Source organism: Falco peregrinus, chromosome Z, assembly GCF_023634155.1.
Source record: "Falco peregrinus isolate bFalPer1 chromosome Z, bFalPer1.pri, whole genome shotgun sequence".
Lineage (NCBI taxonomy): Eukaryota > Metazoa > Chordata > Aves > Falconiformes > Falconidae > Falco > Falco peregrinus.
In genome coordinates this window covers 72,650,232-72,674,133 of record NC_073739.1, presented here as the reverse complement: position 1 = coordinate 72,674,133, position 23,902 = coordinate 72,650,232, and the positions used below count along the sequence as shown (strand labels likewise).

Here is a 23,902-nt window from a genome sequence, read left to right as displayed (position 1 = left end):
GGTCAGCCACCTGAGTGAGGCGGCTGATCCAACCTATGCTGAAGTTATATGAGCTTTTCCGACTTCAGTGATTTTGAAGTCAACACTTATGTGCCCTGGAGATGACATGTGATGATGTTTATTTTTCTCTAACACAAGATGCATCTCGGACCAAGCAAATTGCAAATCTTACTGTAAAGGTATATAATACTCAGGAATTTACATTAGTGTGATTATCAGCTGGAAACTGATCCTAGTAGATAATTCTTGCTTCCAGAAAAGTGTTTATGTGGTAGAATGTAACAGGTTTTTTATAGTAACAATGCTGACATTTTTGTCATGACACATGTAAAAAAAGCTAAGTGTATCTCAGCTTTGGAAACCTTTGTAAGCAACAAACTAACCTTGTAAACAGTCTGACAAAATCATCAAAACCCCTAAATCCTCATATCATAATTCCTGATGTGTTGGACTAAAGAAACCTGTATTAAAGCCATATAACTAATTCTTTTCAAAAGCATATTTTCTTTTTCCTTGAACAAGACTGTTTCAAATGATTAAAAAAATTTTAATTTTGAAGGAAATGAAAACCACCACACAAGAACCATAGTTTAAAACATGTGCAGCTAAGGTGCTTAACATCTTTCCAAAAAGAGAGGAAAGGATGAATGACTTAGCAGCTGTTTTAAATTTTGTCCCGAAGTGATTTTAATTTTGTTCTGAAGTGATTTTCCTAGCAACTGAAATTCCAAATGTAGTATCATCAAGAGACTGCATGAAGAAAATATAGTCAGGCTATTAAACACAGTCTCTTCATGATAATAACTCTACAGCAGCACATAAGAAAACCGCATTATTTCAATCATTGTTTTGGTATGAATAGGGAAATGAAATAATATGGTAAGATAGAGAGAAAGAACCCCTTCTTATCTATGAGTAAACAACACAATCACGTATTTAGGAAGAATATAATTGTATTTTATGAAAAGTATTGCCTTTATGTCATTACTACATATGTTACAAAGCAAGGATGCAACTGAGAATTAAAAGAAACATTTCACAGGATACAGTATTTAAAGAAATATCTTGATGCTTTGCAGCTACTTATTAAACCGCAAACTGTGTAGATCTTCAGAACACAATTTTGGCATCATTCTAGACTGCAGACCATCCAGGTACACAAGTAGTAACTCCTATTGTATTGTTTTCAATTAAATTTAATGCTTCAATAATTATTAAAAAAATATTTAAAAGCAGTATCATGCAAACATTTATTTGTCATATAATTCAATTTTAATGCATAAAAATTTCCTGTATCAGCCTGAAATTTGTCTGATCTGCATAGAGATTATAAATTAGCTTTTGGTTTACTGAACTCTATTACTTTATCAGAATAAAGTTTATCAATCTCTTGCTTAGTAAATCCATATTCTAGAAGTATCTCTTCTGTGTGTTCTCCTATAAAAGGATCTCTTTTAAATGATGGAACAGCAGGGGTCCTTGATAGAACAGGAGCAGGTCTAGGACTTATCTCTTCCTGATCGTTTCTGATAAAAGAACTCCTTTGTTTGTTATGCTGATGTGAGGCAACGTCATCAAAGGATAAAACAGGGGTCACACAGGCATCAGTACCATCAAATATGCTGCACCACTCAGCTTGTGTCTTCTGTGCAAATATGGATGCAAATTTTTTCTTCATTTCGGGCCAGTCAGAGAAACTCAACTGACTGGGAAGTTCATGTGAACCTAGCCCAAGACCTGAAAGGAGAAAAGCAAAGTTCAATTACAGAATAGCTTAGACCCATTAGCAAGTGCTGCCCATAACCGTGTGTTCCTTGAGAAGCTAATGTTTTGCAGAGAGCCCAACACAGCAGAGCATACTAACTAGAAGTCACTTCAAACTTTATTAGGGTATCTATGAGGGGGAGGGAGCAGCAGAATACAATGTTCTATTATTTGCATTTAGACTAAACCACATCAGCTACAGCCTTTTAACTAAGTACATATAACAAACACTCATTTGTATAAACACTTCATAAGAGCAGCAGCTGCCTAGAGATAACATTTTGTCTTGAGAACATTTTCTGTAATAGTTACTGCATTCTCTACTTGGAATAGCAACACAAAAGTCTGCTGAATGGGTCTTGGACTACAGCAATATATTTATCTCATAGAAGCCACTACATCTGCCAAAGCTGGACATTCAGGAGGCTACAGTGTTTGAAGTCCAACACAATCGGGTTATCTCTATGCCAGAGACGAGAAGATGGAGCGGATGGATATACCCAGACTTGATGTGCATGGGGTAGCTCAGCTGCAGGTGCCTGCAGGCCGAGTGACCTGCTTCTTGACTCCCTCAGTCCAAATGGACTCCAGCAGTGTTTGCGGCTCTCCCTTCTTCAGCACACTTCCCAGGTTCCAACTCTCCACTGCCGCTCTTTTGGAAAAGTGAAACACACAGCCCTTACACTCACTAACTGCTTAAGAACCCTGCTTCCCAGAAGACTGGTTGCATGGACCACCTAGGTATGCAATACGCACATCCCTTCTGAGACACAGGAGCAGAAGATGGGCACACAGACTTTGTACTGAAAATTTCTTGAACAGGCACATTCTAGGCCCTCTCCTTAACTAAACACCTTCCCTCTCATTGGGGCATTTACATCTCTCCTGTGCTGCCAGCTTCCCATGTCTCTGAAGGATGTCCCTGTTCTCAAGAATTCTGCTCTCTGCAACCCCTGCTCTTCCATTCTCCTACCCCAAGGAGGTGCAAAAATTGTTCTCACTTTTTGTAGGGTTTACCTCAAAAAGGAAGTAAGAAACAAGAAAGAGAAAAGGCAATTAAACCACACTTTCAAAATGGAGTTTGTACAAACACAGGTATAAACAGACTCTATGATACCAAACAGAAATCAGAAGTGGTATATTCAAGGCTGTCCAAACAGTCACATCTTGAAAATCTGAAGCATGAACACAGCAGGAAAAATTCAGATAAAGCAAGGGTAAGAAAGAAATTAGAAAGGCTAGAAAACAACTATCACCATAATACTTAACAAAGAAAGGGAGCTGCTTAGAAAACCACAGTAAAACCACACTAAAAGGCAGAGAAAATGTGGAGTTCTGCAAACATGTATTTTTGAGCATTTTTTCTTACACCTTTGCATATCTGGTATCAGATTGATGATTTGACTTGCACCTGTTAGCAGGCTTACCTAGTAGATGCTTGTTTGTAGATATAATTTACATAGAACTCCTCTGATCTTTAGCTGTAGATAGGCAGAAAAAACTTCCTGTATCATCTATTTCTACCACTTCTTTATCATTGAGAGGTGTAGACATATAGCTACTGAACCACACAGGGGAGAAGAAAGGAAGATCATGTCCATTCTTCTGCTATGCAAGTTCTTAATGCTCATAATCTCTACTACATGCACTTCTTGGGGCTCATAGTCTCCCCCAGGTTATCAGAATATTTAAGAATATCACTGTTGATCACAAGATCCTTAAATAGTAGCTCTGAAAATGAATACATGCTTTGAAATCTTACTTTGGTAATGCAAAGGAAAACAGAGAAATTGCCAGCCTCCAGACGCAGAAATACAGCCTTGAAGTTGTTCATGTTTAGAAGAAAATCAACACAATCAAAGTCAGAATAAGCATTTTCATCTCTTATTAGAGATTCCTACAGATATCAGAGTAAGTATTACTACAAGGTAAACATCAGTCCTTATTGAGTTACCAAGTCATGTGCGCCTTAGATCACTAAACTTAAAATCTAGTCTTCATAACCAATCATATCAACCTAAAAAAAGATCAGCTGAAGATTACTCGTACTGGTTGAGCATCTATAACTAAATAGAAGCTAACAATGCTTTCAAAATTAATTTTATTATTAATCTTTACAGTATAAAACTAAAGATGAACACTGCTATGTAGTTTACTTAAGAACTAGGATGAGAGGCAAATTCACTTTCACAGTAAGTAACACTAAGTAACAACAAACTATCCGAGATTCTGTCTAAGTACATGCAATCTTGTCAGTTGGAAACATCGTAAGTATTTATTTGCTTATTAATTATGGTTTGGGTTCTAGTAGCCAGTCCAACAGGAACAGAGCTCTGCCATTACCCCATTACCAATTATATTTGAAGATCATGCCGGATGGAAAGTTGGCTGAACCTAAGAGTACATGCTCTAGCAAAATAGAACAATATGCAGAACCTGGAATTTAATATTATATGCTCATTTTCCACTGACCACTGAAGACTTCAGCTTTAAATAGCACAAAGCAACAGCATTTAAGCACTACAGCTCCTCATTTTCCAGCCTGTGCTAACCACTTGTGGTGCAGATGAACAAAATCACAGCAGGAGTGACTGCGTCAACAAGGGAACAATTATACAGCACAGAATTGTTTGGGATACCACAGGATGACAGATTTCACCCAACATAATCAAAAGCGAAGTATCTTTTACACAGAGTAACTGGTAAGACAATCACAACTTGTTTCCAAGGTTTTTTATTTCAAATTTTCAAGTAGGGATTTTTGTTTAGAAAAGCCCAGGAAGCTACCCTAGTACAGCTTTGAAATAATTTTTGAGAAACAGCAAATTAAGTCTCCTTACAATGATACAGCTTTAAGTCTCCTTTAAATGCTATAGCTTTATTGACATATATCTGCATGTCATTTATTAAAGCAACAAATTGAAATCTCTATTTCTACAGATCTTCTTAGACAAACTGCAGTAAAATCAGGCATCTATTTCAAGAGAAAGAAAACAGTAAAATTAATTAGATAAATCAGCAAAGTTGCTTTGGTACATTGGAAATCATTCAAACAGTTTCTCACAGTACTTCAGCCATACCATTTTAAAAGTTTATTTAGGATCCCTAGCAGAGCTTTGTTCAGGATTTTCTTGATTTAACTCGCTGATTTTCTTTTCCAAATTGTATGCTCATAGCACAGTAATTTTGAAATTATGTTACCACAACATGACTGAATAGAACCATTTAATATGGGAATCCTTAATTTTGGCCCAACCCACAGCCATAAGGTATATGTCACTGCACTCTCTCTAAACATAATTAATTCTCATCCTGAGAAGGAACTGAACTTTAGAATATTCCAAGACAGTAGTGAAATTTCATTAAAGTAACCATGTAAATCATTTTTTAGAAAGTGGCAGTCCAGGAAAAGGTTGATCAGGCCCAGAGTACTACCACAGCATCACTGCAAATGCATCCATAGCTGTAATCCAAGTTGACATATTTAATTACCACAATTGCAAATATTCTGATGCAGCAAGAACGTGGACCTCTACAGTACTTGTACAATGTAATTCTTATACTGATAAGTAAATTCAAATAAAACTTAACATTATATTAACTGAGGATATGTAAAATGTAATGAGGAAACTGTTCATCCATGTTGCATGTCTTGACAACAGCGTATTGAATTCAGTACATTAGCAGATTTTTAATACAGTACACAATACTTTATAATCACAAAATGGAGAGCCCTGTGGAAATCCTTCATAATGATGTAAACTCTGTTTTTCAACTGCTTCCTAAGTTTTTTCCTTCTTTTTAAATAGAAGTCACACAATATAGGAATATCATAGTAGTAAGAAAGCAGTGCTATCAAATACGTGTTCAGAACTTTAGTGATTGTTAGTGCTTTTCACATCAGTTTAAGTTGATACTAAGTTTACCTCATGTAACTGAGTTTTACACCATGTGATAACACAGAACCAAACTTTTACTCTCACCTGATATACAACATTTACTGTGTTCTCCATGCCTCTTGTAGCCTGGCTACAGCAACACTAAGCACATATTTACTAAAAATCAAAAGAAACCTGCAGAAGCAATTTACAGGTCAGTTGGAAGACATTCTGTCTCTGTCAAAACATTGAGACTTAATATTAGTAGCACATGTTTCTTACATCAGATTTTTCATAAGATGCAAAGGCATTCTAGATATTTATTGGTTGACTTCTGTAGTAATAAAATCAATATAAGCGAAAGGATTACAGCGTGGTTGTTAACATCCAATAGTCTATAGTGAGCCCAGAATACAATTCCTAATACTACAGCTACTACAGCAATTATTTACTGTATCTATTTTATATAGCTTCATTTTCTCATGTAACCTTTGTTTTTTTTTTTAATTCAAAATTTGTGGTAGGCAGAAATTTAATTTTCCCTGTCAAGCACAATCTACAAAGCCAACAATATTCTCAAAGATTCTGCATTTTAAACTTAAGTTTCCCTCTGCAGACCCCTTAAGAACTTTCCCTGCCATGTCATTAATTGCACGCGGGTCCAGCACTGGGTTCCTAATTCTGCAGGGAAACACTGAACAAAAACTAAAGGGAAATTAGTTTCACTTCTGCTAAGCAGAATTCTGTGAGCAGTGAGAAATGATTCAGAAATCATGTTCCTTTCTCAATTCTGCAATCTTTAAATCTGCAACTCTTACATTTACAAGGATATGGGTGTTGCATTATCATTATATAGGTGTGTCAAAAGTAACCTACCCTCTGGCTTTTGAACATATTCTATCTGGAACAGCACCAAATTGTTCATCAGCAGAAATGACCAGAATTATGGGGAAAAGGTATGAAATAAAATTATGGAATTTTTAACTGGCACATACCATTTTAAAACTACTTCAAAGCAGGGAATTAATGCCTGGGACTGACAATTCAGCCTAAGTCAAAGCTCTCTGGGTTTGTGAATGAGCAATACATTCTCACAAGCAGTTTTTAATTCCCTAGACCATTCAAAGGCTTAAATTTTGAAATGAATTTCTGCAATAGATACCCCAGAAAGGAAAAAAAAAAATCCCTAAACCACAAGAAGGATCTGCTGTCCTGATTTAGTACACTTACTTCAGAAAACTTGCAACCGTAACTAACTGCACAGGATAAATATTTCCTATGTGAAAATCTGAACAATTCATAATATGCACCTAAACTACAATAACGAAAGACCACTTATTTTAAATGCAGCATTGTGAAAAAAACTTGAATTGGTCTGATACTTTAAACAACATACCTCTTACAAAATAAACAAAGAAAACTGATTGACTATAAACAAGTACAGATTGTGATACAATAAAGGCAATAAGCACAATTTCCATAGAAGACTGTAGTCTGTATGCTGCATTTTTAAAATATGACAGAAACAGCCTGAAACACACACAGCTGCGACTGCAGGTGTTGCTTACTTACAAACAGATGCACCAGTTCTTTATTGCTGGAATAACTGTTTTTGAAGCTTAAGCTGTTAAAAGTCAAGCCCTTTCTGAGCATTGTAAGCATAAGGAATACTTTCAAACATGAAAATAAAGTTGTCCAATGTGCGTGCCCCAACATAGGCAGATGGATCCACAGTTGTGGCTCCAACTTTATGCCCTAAATTTCTGAGAAATAACTAAGAGAAAAACAGAGATTTTTAGCATTTTTGTCAGAAAACAGTTATCTAAATAAGACAGAGACCAGTCAGTGATCATATTATATTGCCTGGCCACTGGATTCATCCATCAGAGCTTCTTTCTAGATAAGCTGGCTGTCTGGTTGAGAGAGAAAAGCCTGAGTCTTGCCCTATAGCAGTGATCAATAGAAGGCAGCTGGAATGTCCAGCAAAGGTTCACGGAGAATAAGTGACAAACAAGACCAGACTTCATTACAGAATTCATTTTCTTTTTGAACAAATAAAGATTCCATCCCACTCTTACAGCTTAAAAGTAAGTTCAATTCAACTTAATCTCTGGAGAAGAATAAAATCCTGCAGCCATGAATACTATAGGTCAGTGTTTTATCACTTTAAACCAGACATATGGGTATTTAAGTAAGCAGACTTTCTCTTTTCTTGTTTCCTTTATATTAGATACAGGCATTCTCCCTGAAGACATGTATTGGAATTCCAAATTCCCTAACTTCCAGCGCAAAAGCTTACATTCTACTTTGATACTGTTTTATATTTCTTTTTGTTCTCCAACTCCACTTCTTGTAAGCAAAAAAGTCTCAAGGGACTGGATGAGAATAACATTTCAAAGAACTGCAAAGTGCAGAATTATCAACTATATACTTTCTTTTTCAAGATCGAGTAGCTGAGAACTGGAGCTTGCAAACAAGTTGTTTTTCTTAGCACAACGAGGGACAAATTACCAACTTCTTCAGCCAAAGAACATGGCTCTTCCAAACTTGACAGTGATCTGGGGGCAGCACATAATGCTGGACATGTCCCTGTTGTTACTCCAGGAGCCTGCCTTATACATTTGATGCATCACTATGTACCAGTCTGGATATTCTATGCAATTGCATGGCCCTTTTTGACCGTGGCACAAGAAAAGCAGTCATTTACAGCCACAGATGTGCAAGAACTTCGGGAGCATCACAGGTTGCAAGAGAACAAAACCAAAGCATACAGAACAAGATCTCTCTTTGGGACCCTACTTACCAAAGGCATACCCCACCTTACAACCCCTGTACCTTCATTTCATTTTATCATGCTTCTGTATTTCAAAAACTCTTGGAAGTGCAGGACCCAGCACTGACTATGCTCTTGTTGGCACAATGCAGCTGACTGGGGCTGAGCTGGCACTTCCCTACGAGAGAAATTGCCGTGGTTTGATCCCAGCTGGCAAAAGAACAACACACACCCACTCACTCAGCCCCCTTTCCCCCAGCAGGATCGGGGAGAACTGGAAGGGTAAAAGTGAGAAAGAAACTTGTGGGCTGAGATAAAACCAGTTTAGTAATTACAAAATAATAATATTAATAATATTAAAAATGTTAAGGGGGGAGGGGGAAAGATAACAAAGAGAGAAGAAAAAAAAACTCCAAGAAAGACAATGATGCAAACGAAAACAACTGCTCACCAACTGACCAATGCCCAGCCAGTCCCCCAAGCAGGGACCCCCTTGCCAACCTCCCCCTCTAGTTTTATTGCTGAGCCTGACATCATATGGTACAGAACACCCCTTTGGTCAGTTCGGGTCAGCTGTCCCAGCTATGCCCCCCCCCAGCTTCTTGTGCACCCCTAGCCCCTCACTGGTGGGGTGGCAGGCGAGGCAGAAAAGGCCTTGATGCTGTATAAGCTCTGCTCAGCTGTAACTAAAAGATCCCTGTGTTACCATCACTATTTTCAACACAAATCCAAAACACAGCCACATACAAGCTGCTATAAAGAAATTTAACTCTATCCCAGCCAAAACCAGTAAACATAACCCATGCTACAATTTAAGTAATAATCAGTGGGGAGGGACTGAGCAAGAATACGGAGTTACTCCACTGGCACCCTCACTCACCAAAGACTTACCACATGTAAGTCATGCACATTCAAAAGTCGTTCACACAATACTGAGCACATCCACTTTAGGTATATCCTTTGTTGGTATTCCTTCTACTTATTAAACATAACAAAAACTGCATTTGGAACTTTTTATATCCTTCATATTCAGAATAGTGGAAAGAGAATAAACACAAATTCTTTTCTGAATTTTTTATATTTTTATAAATGCTGTATGGAAAACATAGCAATCTACCAAAGGAGCATCACAGAACAAATTATTATAAAATTAAGTAACCAGTAAGAAGCTAACAGCACAACTGATCAAAAGCTTGAAGTATACAAACAGTTCAAAGGTAAAGAGCCACCTGCGAGTTTCTGTTTTAACTTCACACAATTATTCTGCATGACCCATTCTAATTTCTCAAATATTATACCTTCTAGTCATATTTTAAGAGTATTCAGTCAAATATAAAAATTATATCCATAGCTGGGCACTAAAAGCACTCCGAAATTGTGTGGTTGAAATTAATTTATAAAGCTGGCTTTTCTTCTAGAAAAATCCTGTTCTACCAAGAAATACTATGAACTAGTTCCAATGAACATATGATTTCTGAAACAACTTAAATAGTTTTTATTAAAAAAAAATCATATCACAAATAACTGAAATTGCTTGAAATTTTATTTGCAATACCAAAGAATTAGGTCTCCTTTCTAAAGTATATTGACAATCCCTTGAAAAAAGTGGGTTCCAAAAATAGTTGTTTAGTGCTTCAGCCACATCATTGACTACCATTACCATAACTCCAGAAGAAAACCTCTAATTTAAGTGCAGTTTCTGAGTGTAAGATGAAGAAGGGATGAAAACTAAATCAATTGCTAGAAGAAAAAAGTTAACTAAACTGCATACTACTACCCAATTTGTTTCAAGAAATGTTCCACTTTTACAAAGAAATCAACATAACCAATGTCATGATGAATCAAACCCAAGATTAAAGAATTCATTCAGTCATGCTTTGATGATGTGAAACAACTCCAAGCTACTTACCATTTATTAACTGCTCATAGAATTGAGGCTCAATGGCACCAACAGCCATGTATTTTCCATCAGAGGTCTTGTACGTCTCATAAAATGGTGCACCACCATCCAGCAGGTTCTCACCTCGAGGTCTGTTCCAAAGTCCCAAATTTTGTGATTTCCACAGGAAAGAACTTAGGTAGGCTACTCCTTCTACCTTGAAGATTACAAGAAAAGGTAACAGCTTCAGTAAATCAGTCAGCATGTTACCTTAATCTTACATAAAACAAAACAGCAGAAAACTACTACCAGTTCTGTACTTTAAGATTTTTAATGACAAAATCTGTAGCAAGCAGTTCAGTTTTTAGAATTTTCAGTTACAGTTTATATTGCATACAATAAAACATCTAGAATTAGAGAATGAGTATAAATGTAATAATGCAGCTTCAGATAGCTAACACACTTCCAACGCAAAAAGTTTCCTCGTTTAGCAATTTTAGAATCATTAGGAGTTCCCAAAGGGAATGTAATTTTAGGTGATGGGACAAGCTTCTTGGCTCTACAGAACATGAAGCATCTGACAGCTGTCAAGCCTTCTAAACTTCTGGAAATCAAGATGTAAGTATCAAATTTTTATCTCTACCTCTTTGAATTTACTGATTATAGTAAGACTGCTATTTTTAGAAGAAAACTGGAAGGAAATAAAAGGTTAAAGCTCTCTTACACCATGGAAACTAGGAAGCTCATCTCCATCAACTAAGTAAAAAAAAAAATTACTCTCCCACTCTCATCACTGGCAGTGATATAGACATAGCAAAGTAATCTCTAAACAGGCAAGTGTCTGATGAAAACACTAGAAAACATGATTAATCCTGTTCCAACTTGCTCCTTAAAATTTTGTCTATGTAGAATATCACCAGATGAAAATTCAGTTTGTTCAGCCTTCCAATAATTATCAAGCTTGTACCAGTCTTTCCAAGCCAAATCACATCCTACAGTTTTGCTCACCAGCATAACCCATTTTCTTCCAACTGCATTAGAAAAACTGTAAAAGAACATGAGGCAGTAACAGTATATGGCCACAAACGTTCCAGAGAAAAACCTGAGCTGTATCATTTTGAGTATCATTTTGATTCATGCATTTTCAGCTGTGCAAAATTAACCTAATATTGTCTATAGAGAAAAGCACAGAGATTGTACCAAAATAAAAAGTTGCTGAATTTTCATGTGGAAAGATCTACCAGTTTCTACCTTTCTAACCAAGAATTTAAAACATGCAGACCTTTGAAGTATTTAGCCATTACGGCTTCTCCATTTAATGTGTGTTACTTGGCTTCTTTCTCAAGTACCTGCCACAAGGACAGGAATACTTCTGCCCCACTTGTCACATGTTAAAGTCAATTAAAATACTTCCATGTGATAAAATACTGTATACCTTCATCTACATGTTTGCAAAATGATTGCAAGGATATCAAAATAGTGTTTGCTTCACTAATAATCTGATCTTGCACTGCTCACATCAACAAAAAAGTGCACAAAACCACACTGGAAGTAAGGGTAATAATAGATGGGGATAACATCAGAATAAGCTCTAACTGCAAATAAGATTTTGGTGCTGATGGAACTACTTACAGTACCTACATACAGTGCTACTTACCCTGGAAACACTTAAGAATTTTTAAGACAGCATGTATGTTTTGGACTGGTATAGGGACTTTAGAAATATCCCTGGCTGGGCAACTGGACAGCTAGCTTCTGCCTGAGGCCCAGTGCAATTCAGAGACAAGTAAAAAGATGTCTAACACGTACACCAAATGCCCAGAGGCATGCTCAAAAAACACCACACACATTAACATGGTCACGTTCTTTAAAACTTGAAAAGGACAACATGGGGAGACTCCACTTAAGCCTAATGGCAGAATGATTATACAGTAAGAGCTATGTGTTTCAGTTGATGGTTCCTTCATGTTAAAAACACCAGCGGTCTGAAGCAGCAACAAGAATCCAGAGACACCACCCCACTGGGTGACCCGTTGGCTCCAAAAGTCTTCTGTTCCTTCTTGCAGAGTGAAACAGTTCAAACAAAACTGAGCGTGAATCCACACCAACGAAATCTTTATCCTCATGACTGATGAATGCTTCTAGGATGTGGGAGGTTTGATTTTTAATACCTCCAGGCTGAGAAAAACACGGAACCCCAGTCTTCTGCTGGACACCTAAATGCTCTTGCCACGAGACTATTATGCAAGTGTTCATTACCCACCATCCTCTTTTGTGGCTGTCTTTTCACAAAGGGTGAGTCATGCTTGGTCAGATGCCCACCATCAGTAGAAGGCTCTGTGTCTGAATTTGGAGCGAACTTAAATGTGGCCCCGACTCACATGCCTCTATTCCAGTGTGGTGCAAGAGCACAGATGTACAATTGTGCCTACTGACATGGTTCTTGCGGTGTCCACTCCACAGCCTACTCAGCCCATGGGAACTATCAGGCTCACTGTAAGATACCTATGATCCCTTTAATGTCCAGGAGAACAGGCAGCAACTAACATGTACCAATCCAGATCAGGCATCTAATTCTCCTAATGTAGACAGCTGAAACGCTGGACCCAGCATCTACTTTTTCCGCAGTGCAACAACAACACTAGACACTGTGAACAGATGATGCAGATCTAGCCCTTCGACTGATCCCCTCTATGCTCTTTTTGTATTAGTTTAGTTTCACTAACTGGAGGAGTTCCTCATGTGTGTATTACCGATCATAAGAAGCTCTCAAGCCATTTTCAGCTTTCAGCATAGTAATTAGAAATAAAAGATAAATAACAAATTCTTCTGTAACAAAAATCTGGATCTCAATCTAGAATTACTAGCCTTAAAGACAAGAAATAATTATTTTTTTAGATTACTTCAGAAAAGTAGGCATTGCTATAAAAGAAAAAAATAAACAAGTGGTCAGGAAAACAACCTGTGAAGATGAAAACAAAAGTAATCCTGAGGGGAAAAAGCTGCTAAAAAAAGAAATTAATTTTCCCTCTTCTACCACAGAAAATTCCACCATGTGTCAGATTCAGACCACCTAAACAGCTTAAGTAATAGGCCTACTAAATAAAAAAGAATGTTAAAACAAAATTACAGCTGAAATATTGCTGCAGTATTATGATTTTAAAATATCTACTTCCATGATATTTAGACATAAAAGCAGGCTCATCAACCCGGTCTATTTAATTGTCTTTGCTGCTGATGATGCATATTAAGTTTTTCAATTGTCTCACTGAAAGTCTGTTCAAGTGAAAGGAACATAACAAAATGCCAGGTAAAGTACATCCCGTGATACTGGACAATATTCCATCCATTTCACAGGATGCCAGGAACATCAGCAAGGAACTGTAAATTCTGCAGTTATAATGAGACAAGAAAAAACTGAGAAGTTTTGAGGGCTTAAAAAAAAAACTCAAAAAACCGCAACACATTCCATTCCCAATGAGTCACAGATCTCATTAGGACATCAGTGGACCGACTGACATTGGTTCCTTCCCTTAACGAATTCTTTTAGTGGTTTAAAGTACCAATAGTGAAAATATGGTAATACTCCAAACTACAAGAAATATCTTTTTAAATATTTGAAGACTTGTCACAATTCAGTTTTTTCTTCAGAAATATACAAACTCCTTCAGTTTTCCTTCGTAGGTCATGTTTTTAGACTCACATCATTTTTGTTGTGTTTCTCAAACTCCTTCAAATTGCTCATTTTTTTTGTGAAAGATGATGGCCAGCATCAGAAACAGTATCTTCCCGAGGCCTTATAAATGTTGAATAGATTAGAAGAATTACTACAGAAACTTTGTTGGCTCAGTTTCCTGTTTATACATCCTAATACAGTGAGTGTGTGTTTTACAACAGCATGACATTGTTGACTCATGTTCAGCTTGTGACTACTACAAACCCCCAGGATTGTACTTTAGCCAATTGTTCTCATACTGCATTTGTGCCGCTAATTGTTTCTGCCTAAAAGAACTACAGAGCAGTGGTCTCCATGAATTGCAGCCAATTTTTTTCAGGCCATTTCTCCAATTTGAAAAGGTCATTTTCAATTCTAATCCAAGTGTCCATGTTCTTCCCACACATGTATTATCTGTAAATTTACTAAAAACTCACTCATCCATCATTCAGCTTATTGGAGAAAACACTGAAAAACAACCCCAACAGACATCTGTAGAGCTCCAGCTGGTAAGTTTTTCATTTTGACAATCAACTACTAATAACTGTTGCTGGGGTAAAAAAATTAGACCAGTTTTGCACTGATCCCATAGAATTTTCATATAGACCATAATGCTGTGGCCTGCTTCTGAGAATGTCATGCGAGTTTGTCAAAAACTTACTGAAGTCAAGACAGCTAACATCCTGTACTGTTCTCCTATCTTCAAGACCTCTTCAATAAAGGGACATTTTCCAATTAGTATAATTTTTTTAAAACTTAAAATATATTTAAGTCCAAATCATAGCCTTCACTGTATCGTAACATCTCGAACAGAGGTAAAATTTTAATTGCAATGCCCTTTAATAAAAAAAAAAACAGAAAAAGAGACAGAGAGAGAAAAAACACTTGCAGGTAATATAGGTTTCAAGGATAAATGTAAACACGTATTTTTCCTCTGTGTGTAAGCGGGTAGCCTTGCAGTGAAAAAATCCATAGTATTCATCATTAAGCTAATTTAGCCTTTCATTTATTTTATGCCACATTAACACAAAGTGTTTGAAATCGCCTTCTTGGCAATAATCCATAGCAGTGTAATTATTCAAGGGAACAGTGCTTCTAATAGGACAGTATCATCCAATATATACAGCTAATATTTTCTGAAGAAGGCAGACTGGTAAAAGGAGAGGTAGGGAATGGCACAGGGGGAAAGCCACAGTATGTGTCCCATGTCATAATGATGCTATGGCAACAGGGATATGTGAAAACTGCTTGCACCTGAAGAAATAGTGATTTTATGAGATTAGTTACGTTCCCTTTCCCAAGTTCTCAATTTTTAACTTTATGAATAGTTACAATTTTCTCTCTTTTACAGACTTAAGAGTAGAAAAAAACCCAAACAAGCAAACCTAAGAAACCCCACCTTCCTTGAGACCAAACTTACCATACTTGCATCAACAATCTGCCCTTTGCCAGACTTGGTACGTTCATAAAGGGCTGTAATAATGCCCAATGCGCACATGACACCTCCACCAGCAAAATCAGCCAGAAGATTTATGGGTGCATAAGGATTTTCATCTTTTCTACCCAGCTTTGACAGCACACCTGACAGTAGAGCAATCAAAGCAAACATAAGTATGAAATTAATTATAAATATTCATTTCTACAATTAAAGTTTCATTATTTTAAGACTATGCAAGTAAACAAAAAATAAAGCAAATTCTACCAACAGTTTTCTGTCTCAGCTGTGTCTTAGCAAATAGGTACTCTTTAATTCACAAAAGAATATAAGAAATCATATTAGTGCATTTAAGTAAAGAGGCTAATAAAAGTCTCACAAATAAACCATTGATAATTTGCCTACATAGAGACAAAACTTCATCTAAAAAACCTTTGTATATCCATAGAACCTCCCCCCTAAAAATTCAAAAGGCATTATAAACATGACTCAAAGCAACTTTAAATTGTTGTTCTTTGAATCTTTTGAAGCAAAAAGGCAGAGGTACAGTCTTCTGTGCACATAACCCATGAATAATAATCATAACAGAGGATTTCATGCTGATAAGCATACGTCAGGCCTAACCTCCCTCTTCAATACCTTTGGGGAAAAAAGGCTGCGTATAAGAGGAATAACACAGAAAAGTTACCTCTGACTGCATGCAACATAGACACAGAGAACCTATGTTTATGCCAGCAATTATGCAGAAATTAAAGGGAACAGAGGAAAGGCTAAGCCAGTTTACTTCAGACAGAGCCTCTGAACCTGCCAGTGTTTCTCCATTATCCTAAACAACCTCTTTACTGTCACCTTACTCTTTGTAGTTCCCTCACAGTGACTCCCTTCAGGCAAGCAAGGAACTCTGCAGTACGATCATGCCTCTTATGCCTGTAGCTTAAGGTCTAAGATTTGCAGCACGGATGGTCAAAATTTTCTGAGAACTGCATGCTTCTTCTAATGCACTGCTTAGTTAGCTAACGGTCTAATGCACTTCCTAAGTGCAAGCAAATGAGTGCACTGTATAAAGAAGTTTCCAAAGCCTGTAGTGTAAGCATAAAGCCCTGTCGCTGACTAAAGGCTCACTTCTAACAGTCTAAAGGTCGTCACAGGCACCAGCAGATTAACATAATAACTTATATCTGGAGTTCCTAATGCAAGCCATTTTTAGTTAAAGAAAGCCAAAGCTCATCAGGAAAATAATCAGGGGACGAGATACCATTTTTGAGAAATTACACCTCTCGAATACCTCGTCCTATTTCCTTTAAATATGCAGAACAACTTGATGTGTGAAATTTCAAGCAAAATTATTTCATTTTAGGAAGGTATCACTAACCAAAATACCACTGATTAAACCAGCTCCAGAGAAAACAGCACTTATTTTTGTAAACAAAAAGTACTACAGTCTAAGGTACTGATGGACTATGCTGTTCCTCTACTGACTCTTTGCCTATGCTAATAAGTAAAAATATCATAATACTTTGAGATCATCTGGACATGAAGTCAAAAGCGTTTCAAATGAGGCATCCTTTCTTTACTCTTTTAATCTCTGACAATCTTGGATAATGAGAGAAGACTGAACAAATCTCTGAAGAAACTTAACTCTACAACACAACTTCCCAGAGCAGGTGATACAGGATCACCACATCTGCAGTACCTGGCCTTTTGCTGGGGCTAAAAGAAATACTTTATCCAAGAAGTTTTGGGCCACTTTCCCCCCCTCATAGGCTCAGAGAAGCAGCAGAGACAGCAGCAGCGTGAACACCAGTAGGTGGGGCCACGCTGACTGCTATCAACAGAGTTGAGTAATTTTATTATTGTTACTGCATACTTGCAGAATCATGACACTTAAGAACAGCATACTGTTACAACACCGTAAGGAAGCAATGCATTGGCACTTTATTTTAAGCCTACTTTTCTTCTGGTTGGTATCAAGCAGAAAAGCGCAAAAGCTCAAATGGCTGAGGCCACCTAGCTCTTTGCTCAAAAAAACCTGCCCACATACAAGCAAAATAGCCTGCAGCCCTTTTGGAATTATAAGCATAGAGATTTTCTAGGAGAGAGGCCCTGAAGAAAGACAAAAATGCAAAAAAACTTCAGCCCTCTCTTCAAAGAGGAAAACTTTGTTCAGATAAAATAGCACACAGGAAAAGGCCTGAGAAGACACGCTGATCCAGCCTAACAGCTCATTGCTGCCGCCAAAAGGAGCAGCCCGTCCAGCCCGTGTTTCTTCCTTTCTTGTGCAGACTTTATGTTTGTTGGATCTCTTAATTAACTGCTTCACCTCAATAACCTGGTGGGAAAATATCCTCATTTCTCCCGGCCCATTTTTGACTTGTGAGGGAGCTTACAGAGGGGTTAAGCAAGTGCCAGAGCTGACTTAAAGGAAGCAGGAAAGAGAAGGAAACACTTTCACCAACAGAGACACTTCAGATGTGCTCAGCTGTTCAATCAGACTGCACTTCTAATAATTTGAGCTACCTGCAAATAACCTTTCAATACATTCTTGAGTCTTGATTTAAGGGGGTAAAAACCCTTATTTGACAGGAAATTACAGCGTACCTGATAAAGCCAAATAATTGATGTCATGACCTGCAGATCTAGCATATTTTCCTGTCTGGCCAAACCCAGTAAGTCTAGCATAGATGAGTCTGGGATTCTCCTGTAGAAGGATCTCTGGACCAAGCCCCAGTTCTTCCATGACACCTTAAAAAGACAAAGGCACAGAATCCTAATTCATGTTTACTTTTCTTAAGATTCAAAATATACATGGCTCAAAGTTAATATATAACAACAGATCTGAACTGCAATTTATGAAGTAACACATTCTAATTCAGTACCCATATGACCATGTGAACAGCCAGAACATTATAAATTACCAACATACTCCATACAGTTTGAATACAAGACAATTAAGTGGAAATTAAGCTTTAGGATTCTTCCTTTTTTTCAGCTTTTTTTCCTGTTTTACTTCTCCAAAAGTTTGCCATACAGCTTGCTGTAATCCATGTACTGCTGAATGAGACAGAAATCTATCAAAAAGCTTGTTAAAAAATAGCGGGGGGGGGGGAGGGGGGGGGGCGGGAGGAAGGGGAGAGGAAGGGGAGAGAGAGCAAAATCTTACGTTTTCCACATTAAAATGACCTGAAATTGCTTTCCTCTTTCATTGGAATATACTTTCCTCACCATACTAGCCCCTCTGTACCCCATGTGTTCCTCTTAAGTCATTGATGCAAATGGATTGTGCCACTCTTCCACAAATTATATGTAACAATTGCACAAAAGAAAATGTGTTCTTTTGTAATGCAGAAAGTAAGGAACTTTTAGAAATCAATGAAATGTAGATTTGGTCAGCATGGGTTTACAATAATCAAGACAAACTCTGATCTTGCAGTTTCAAAAGAAGCAATTTCAAGTTGTAAAACATGACAGTTTTTTATTGTCTCAGTCAGCTTGGTCAGACCATGGCCTATAATCTATATTGACACTACAGGAAGACACATTTTGGAGGGGAAGGCATGATGTAACTTCAATGCCTATTCCACCCTAGAGTCTATTATTGCAACTTGTTTCACAGACTAGTCCATAATGTTACTAAATCTTCAAATTCCTTAAGCTCTGTTTCTGTTGTCTCACTTCCAAGGCAGTGGCAAGTATCTTCCTTGTCATGCCAAGGACAAAGTGAAATTTCATGAAGCAAGATTTTCACAAGCACTAGTGAGAACTGGGTGCCAGATTACCCCTGGTGTCACAAAGTCATTGTCAAAAGGTGAATGGTACATGTGTATGTAAAGAAACCCTCCTGCCACTTGGGCCCTCACCTTCTCATTGGCTCACACCAGCTTCATGCTGGATCACAGATTTGCCTAGTTCAGTTACAGGCCCATAAAACCTAATATTGGCTAGTTACAAAATTACCTGCATTTCCAGATTAAAAAAAAAAAAAAAAAAAAGCCAACAAAACTAAAGAAAACAGAAATTTCCATAAGAAAAAAATACATCCTATTAGAAAATAGAAGACTAGCTACAATCAGAAAAGGAATTTAATGGCTTAATTTTGTTTGCACAGCTTCTGAGGCACAACACAAGAAACTCTTAAGGTAAAAACCATCATAGTCATAAAACCTTGCCTTCAGAAAGAAAAGCATTACCTGTGACAAGGTTACATGAGCCTGTTTATGATGTGTGATGCTTCACTTGCTACAGCCTTCTATTTCTAAACCGACTGCAGAAACGCCACAGCACTTCAGCTGGCTCCTCGCTGAAGCACAATCATTCATAGCACAGTTTGGGTTGGAAGGGACCTTTAAAGGTCATCTGGTGCAACCCCCTGCAACCAGCAGGGACATCTTCAACTGGATCTGGCTGCGCAAAGCCCCCTACAACCTGACTGCGACGATACTGTTCACAGCGGTACTGCTCACCCCGGACCATCCTGGAGGTGCAGCGGGGATGCTGAAACCGCCCGCGCGTGAGCAGCGAATGAACGCCCGAGCGCGGTTTATGAACAAAGAGCATGTCAGATCTCTAAGTCTTCAGAGGAATAGTAAGCTCTGAGACTTAGACCACTATCTGCTGTGTCTGACCCACGTACCAACAGTGCAAATGTGAGGTGAACTGTATCGGCAGGCCTGAGCGCACCCGGGGCCGGCGCCCGGCGGACCCCTCGGCGCAGACACTCCCGGGTGCCACCCAGACACCTGCTCTGTGTCCCGGCCAGTGGGGCAGGGCCCCGGCCGGGCACCTTCCGCGGCGCCGTCCCGTCCCGCCGGCGCTGGCAGGGTTGTCGCGCCGCACAGACCCCGGTCGGCCCCGCGGCACTTTCCACCCCGTCCCAGGAGACAACCGCCATGGGCCCTGCCCTTCCCACTTCCAACCACGCATTCCCAGAGGTCACGGGCTGACAGCCGTCCCCTCAGCACCGCGGCCCACGGCCCTTCGCTGCCGCTCGCACCACAGCGGCTCCGCCAGGCCGCCCCCCTCCCGCCCAGGGCCGCCCCCGGCCCCCAAGGCCGCCGCCTCACCGTGGCGGAAGGGCTCGATGAGGACGTCCGCCCCGCAGCACAGCCGCCGCAGCGCCGCCGCGCCCGGGGGGCGCTTGAGGTTGAGGGCCAAGGAGCGCTTGCCGCGGCCCTGCACGTCGGTGGCCACGGCGGAGCGGGGCGCCCGGTCCACCCGCACCACCCAGGCCCCGAAGTCGGCGAGGATCATGCCGCAGAGAGGCGCCGGCGCCAGGCCCGCCAGCTCCAGCACTCGCACCCCGCTCAGCGCCATGGCGGCTGCCGCCTGCCGAGCGCCGAGACGTCGATCCCCGCCGCCGCCTTTAACGACCGCCCGCGCCGCCGCGGCGGGCCCGGGGCCGGGCTGAGCGCCCCCGCCAGCCTCGCTGTGCCGGGCGGGGCGGGCGGTGCCAGCACCCTCCCCGCCTGTGCTCGGCGTTGCTGCCCGGGGCCTGAGGAGGCTGGCGTGGCCCTCGCCCCTGGAGCGGCCCCTGCTTGCTCCCGGGCCCCCGCGGCTGCCGCTGCGAGCCCCCGCGCTGCACGGAGGCCGCCCCGCTGCCCCGGGGGTCTGGTCAGGAGGGGGGCGTTCTCTGGCTGCCGGCGGTCGGGCAGGCAGCGGGGAAAGTGAAAATCAGCACCCGTCCTCGGAGAACCTCCCCGGCGTCAGTCATCGCGTACCGGCCCCGCAGCCTCCCTGGGTCACACGCTGGGGTGTATTAGCCGAAGAGCTGATAAAAACTGGGGGTGTGTGTGGGGTGTGTGTGTCACCACATGTGCCTTTAAACTGGCTGCCTGGACCTGTTAACGCTCGCTACACCAGCCTGCGGCCTCTGCTGGAGGGGCAGAGCCCAGTGCTGGGGCAGCAACACCTTGGGCAGCCCCTGCTAGACCTGGTCAGGACAGGGCAGACGCGGCTGTCCGTGGAAGGTACGCCGCCGGGGTTTCAAAAAAGTACAAATTTTAATCAAGGTCTCGATGCTCGCAGTGCACCCGTGTGAAGGTGTTAGCTCAGCGGTGCCACAAAGGGAAGACCGTCACCACGGAGGCCATCAGCCCAGCACCCTTCTGCCGGCCAGCAGCATCACGGAGCTTCGGGCAGAAACATCTCCTGTATCCCCTGAGCAGAGCACAGGGGCTTGTGTTTGGTTAAATCAGACCAGGTTTAATAAAGCCCACATTCATGCACAGTTGCTCTTTTAATGCAACCTGCCAGAAGAGCCGCCAGGTTCGGCTGGAGACCCTGGTCGTTTTGTTTCTCTTTAGGTTGCTGGAGGGAACAGACATTCATCCAGGGGAGGTGGTGAAACAGGCATTGGATTAATACGGCTTTTCAAATTTGCATGCTGCTCCCAATATTGCAGGTTACAAGGCAGGAGACAAAGTGAAGAGTCTCTTAAAATCCATTCCATGCTCTTCTTATTTGTTTCTTTAGATTAGTTGGACTACAAAAATGTGTACAGGCTGCAAATATGAATGCAGGATTTGTTCTACCTCAACAATAACAAGAAGAGGTCTGTTGCCAGAATACACTTTATTTTCCAGGGAGACATCTGGTCCTGTCATGCAGGCACTGATTGCATCCATTGCTGTGCTGCCACCCACAAGAAATGGCTTGCTTTTATTACCCATCCCTCTTAGAGACATTACTCCATATAAAGGTTTGTTTCCACAGACATCTTTGTGTTACTGGGATGCTGCATTTCTCTAAATGATTTTCAGTTTCCTTTGTCCCCTCTCACCTTCAGGTCTTGGAGTTTGAGCTGAACAGGAATGGGCAATTTCTGTTGTGTTGCCTTCTTTCATTTCACCTGATGCTGTTTAGTTTATGACATCCAAATAACACCATCATCACACACTAGACAATATCTGGATTTTGTTATGATTTAACTGACCAACCCTTTGCACCTGCTTTTTCATTGTCATCCATCATTACAACGGGTACTCTGTGGCAGAAACATTTGAGTCAGGACCATACTAAATTAGTTCAGTTTCAGTGAGGTGGCAGCAGCATTTTATAAGCATTAAATCCACTTTGAAATATTGGATTTTGATAAACTGAGAAATAAACAGTTTGGTTATTAAGATATTCTAATTAACCAAGTGATGAGGTTAATCATCTGAATCCAGTGAATTCCCCTGAAGCAGCAAGTTACTCAGCAGAAAATATGCATTAAAAACAAGGAGCTATCCCCTAGCACAGGGTTGTATTAAAAACAGTGCAGCACTTATTTATGTGATATCATTTAATACACATCATTAATATGCAGCAGCAAGTAGGTGGCTGTGTGAATTCAGCACTGCAGAGGCAATGGGGAAAGGAGACTGTTTTGAAATTAAAACCGCAGTGTGGGTGGCAGGACACTTGGTTGTGTTTCACACCTTGTCAGACTGCTTTTGTGACTTTTATTGAATTATGTCAGTGAGTTGCTACCTGTGTCACCCTGTGAAATGTACATAATCCCTGTAATGAAATCAGTTTATTCTACAGTCAGTGTTAGAAAAATGAAATTATATATATTATGTGTTGTATCAACATTTCTTGCAGGGGTGCAGGCACTTCTGTGATACAGGTTGGATACGCTTCGTGCCACTTTGACAGTTTGTATCAGATTTGTTGTTTGCAATTGTTCTTACTTTTCAGTCCTTTGGAAAAATACCAAGGCAGGAATGTGAGGTGTTACAGCTGTACACAAAACCTTGATTCTCCCCTTTCACGTGTATGCTGTTTCCAGTTCAGTCCATCTTAATACATGGTTAAAGAGATACCGGTATCAGTACGGTTTGTATTGGTTTTGTTAACTGAGAAAGCAAAAATTGCTCACAGCTGTTACATTAGGTCAAATCTTGATAATTATAATTGCCTAAAAAAAGCAAGTGGTAGGTCACTACTTAGGGTGAAACTTTTCTAGTCAATTCAAAAATATCTGTATTAATCTGAAATTAAGAACTTTAAGGACTCTCATTAAATTTGTGGTGGTATTTTTGGGTCCCAAGTTTACCAAAGCTTTCAAGCTTGGATGCTTTATCCTGAAGCCTGCATTTATGCCTTGCCCTGAATAGAAGCTGTGCTGCATTCATAACACTTCTCAATATCCACAGTGTCGGTGGTACTCCACATTTCTGACCTCATATTGTGTGCTGTGGTGATACACTGTCCCTCATACAATGTGCTTATCAAATGCAGCAGCTTAATCTCTGGAATTTCAGTAGGTTCTTCAGCTTGGAGCATCTCTTTGCCTTTCTGTGTTTCTCTGCTTCTGTGTGAGTGTAGATTCACACATTATTGCTCACTCTCTTAAGTGTACATCCCATCACACACCAGCAAAAAGCCCCAAAGTGAATCTATCCTGAGATTGATAAATTCCTCTAAAATAGTTGGGAATTCATTCTGCCTGAAAATCTGGCTCTGAAGTTATGAATTA

At 40.0% G+C, this 23,902-nt stretch overlaps 1 protein-coding gene across 1 annotated transcript; it reads right to left on the bottom strand.

Annotated features, from left to right (window-relative positions):
• Positions 1 to 935: 935 nt before the first annotated feature.
• AMACR (alpha-methylacyl-CoA racemase) lies at positions 936 to 20,878 on the bottom strand. The gene is made up of 5 exons (XM_055791026.1): positions 20,505 to 20,878; positions 18,043 to 18,186; positions 15,430 to 15,590; positions 10,325 to 10,511; positions 936 to 1,737 (listed from the first exon to the last, which is right to left on the bottom strand). Exons 1-5 carry the CDS (start codon positions 20,752 to 20,754, stop codon positions 1,328 to 1,330), a joined length of 1,152 nt encoding a protein of 383 aa, XP_055647001.1. The 5' UTR covers positions 20,755 to 20,878; the 3' UTR covers positions 936 to 1,327.
• Positions 20,879 to 23,902: the final 3,024 nt, after the last annotated feature.

Coding starts and splice junctions, on each gene's coding strand:
- AMACR (XM_055791026.1), bottom strand. CDS start 20,754: ATGGCGCTGAGCGGGGTGCGAGTGCTGGAGCTGGCGGGCCTGGCGCCG. Junction 18,187..20,504: donor CATCGAGCCCTTCCGCCACG/GTGAGGCGGCGG, acceptor TGTCTTTTTAAG/GTGTCATGGAAGAACTGGGG. Junction 1,738..10,324: donor CTATGAGCAGTTAATAAATG/GTAAGTAGCTTG, acceptor TTCTCCTTTCAG/GTCTTGGGCTAGGTTCACAT.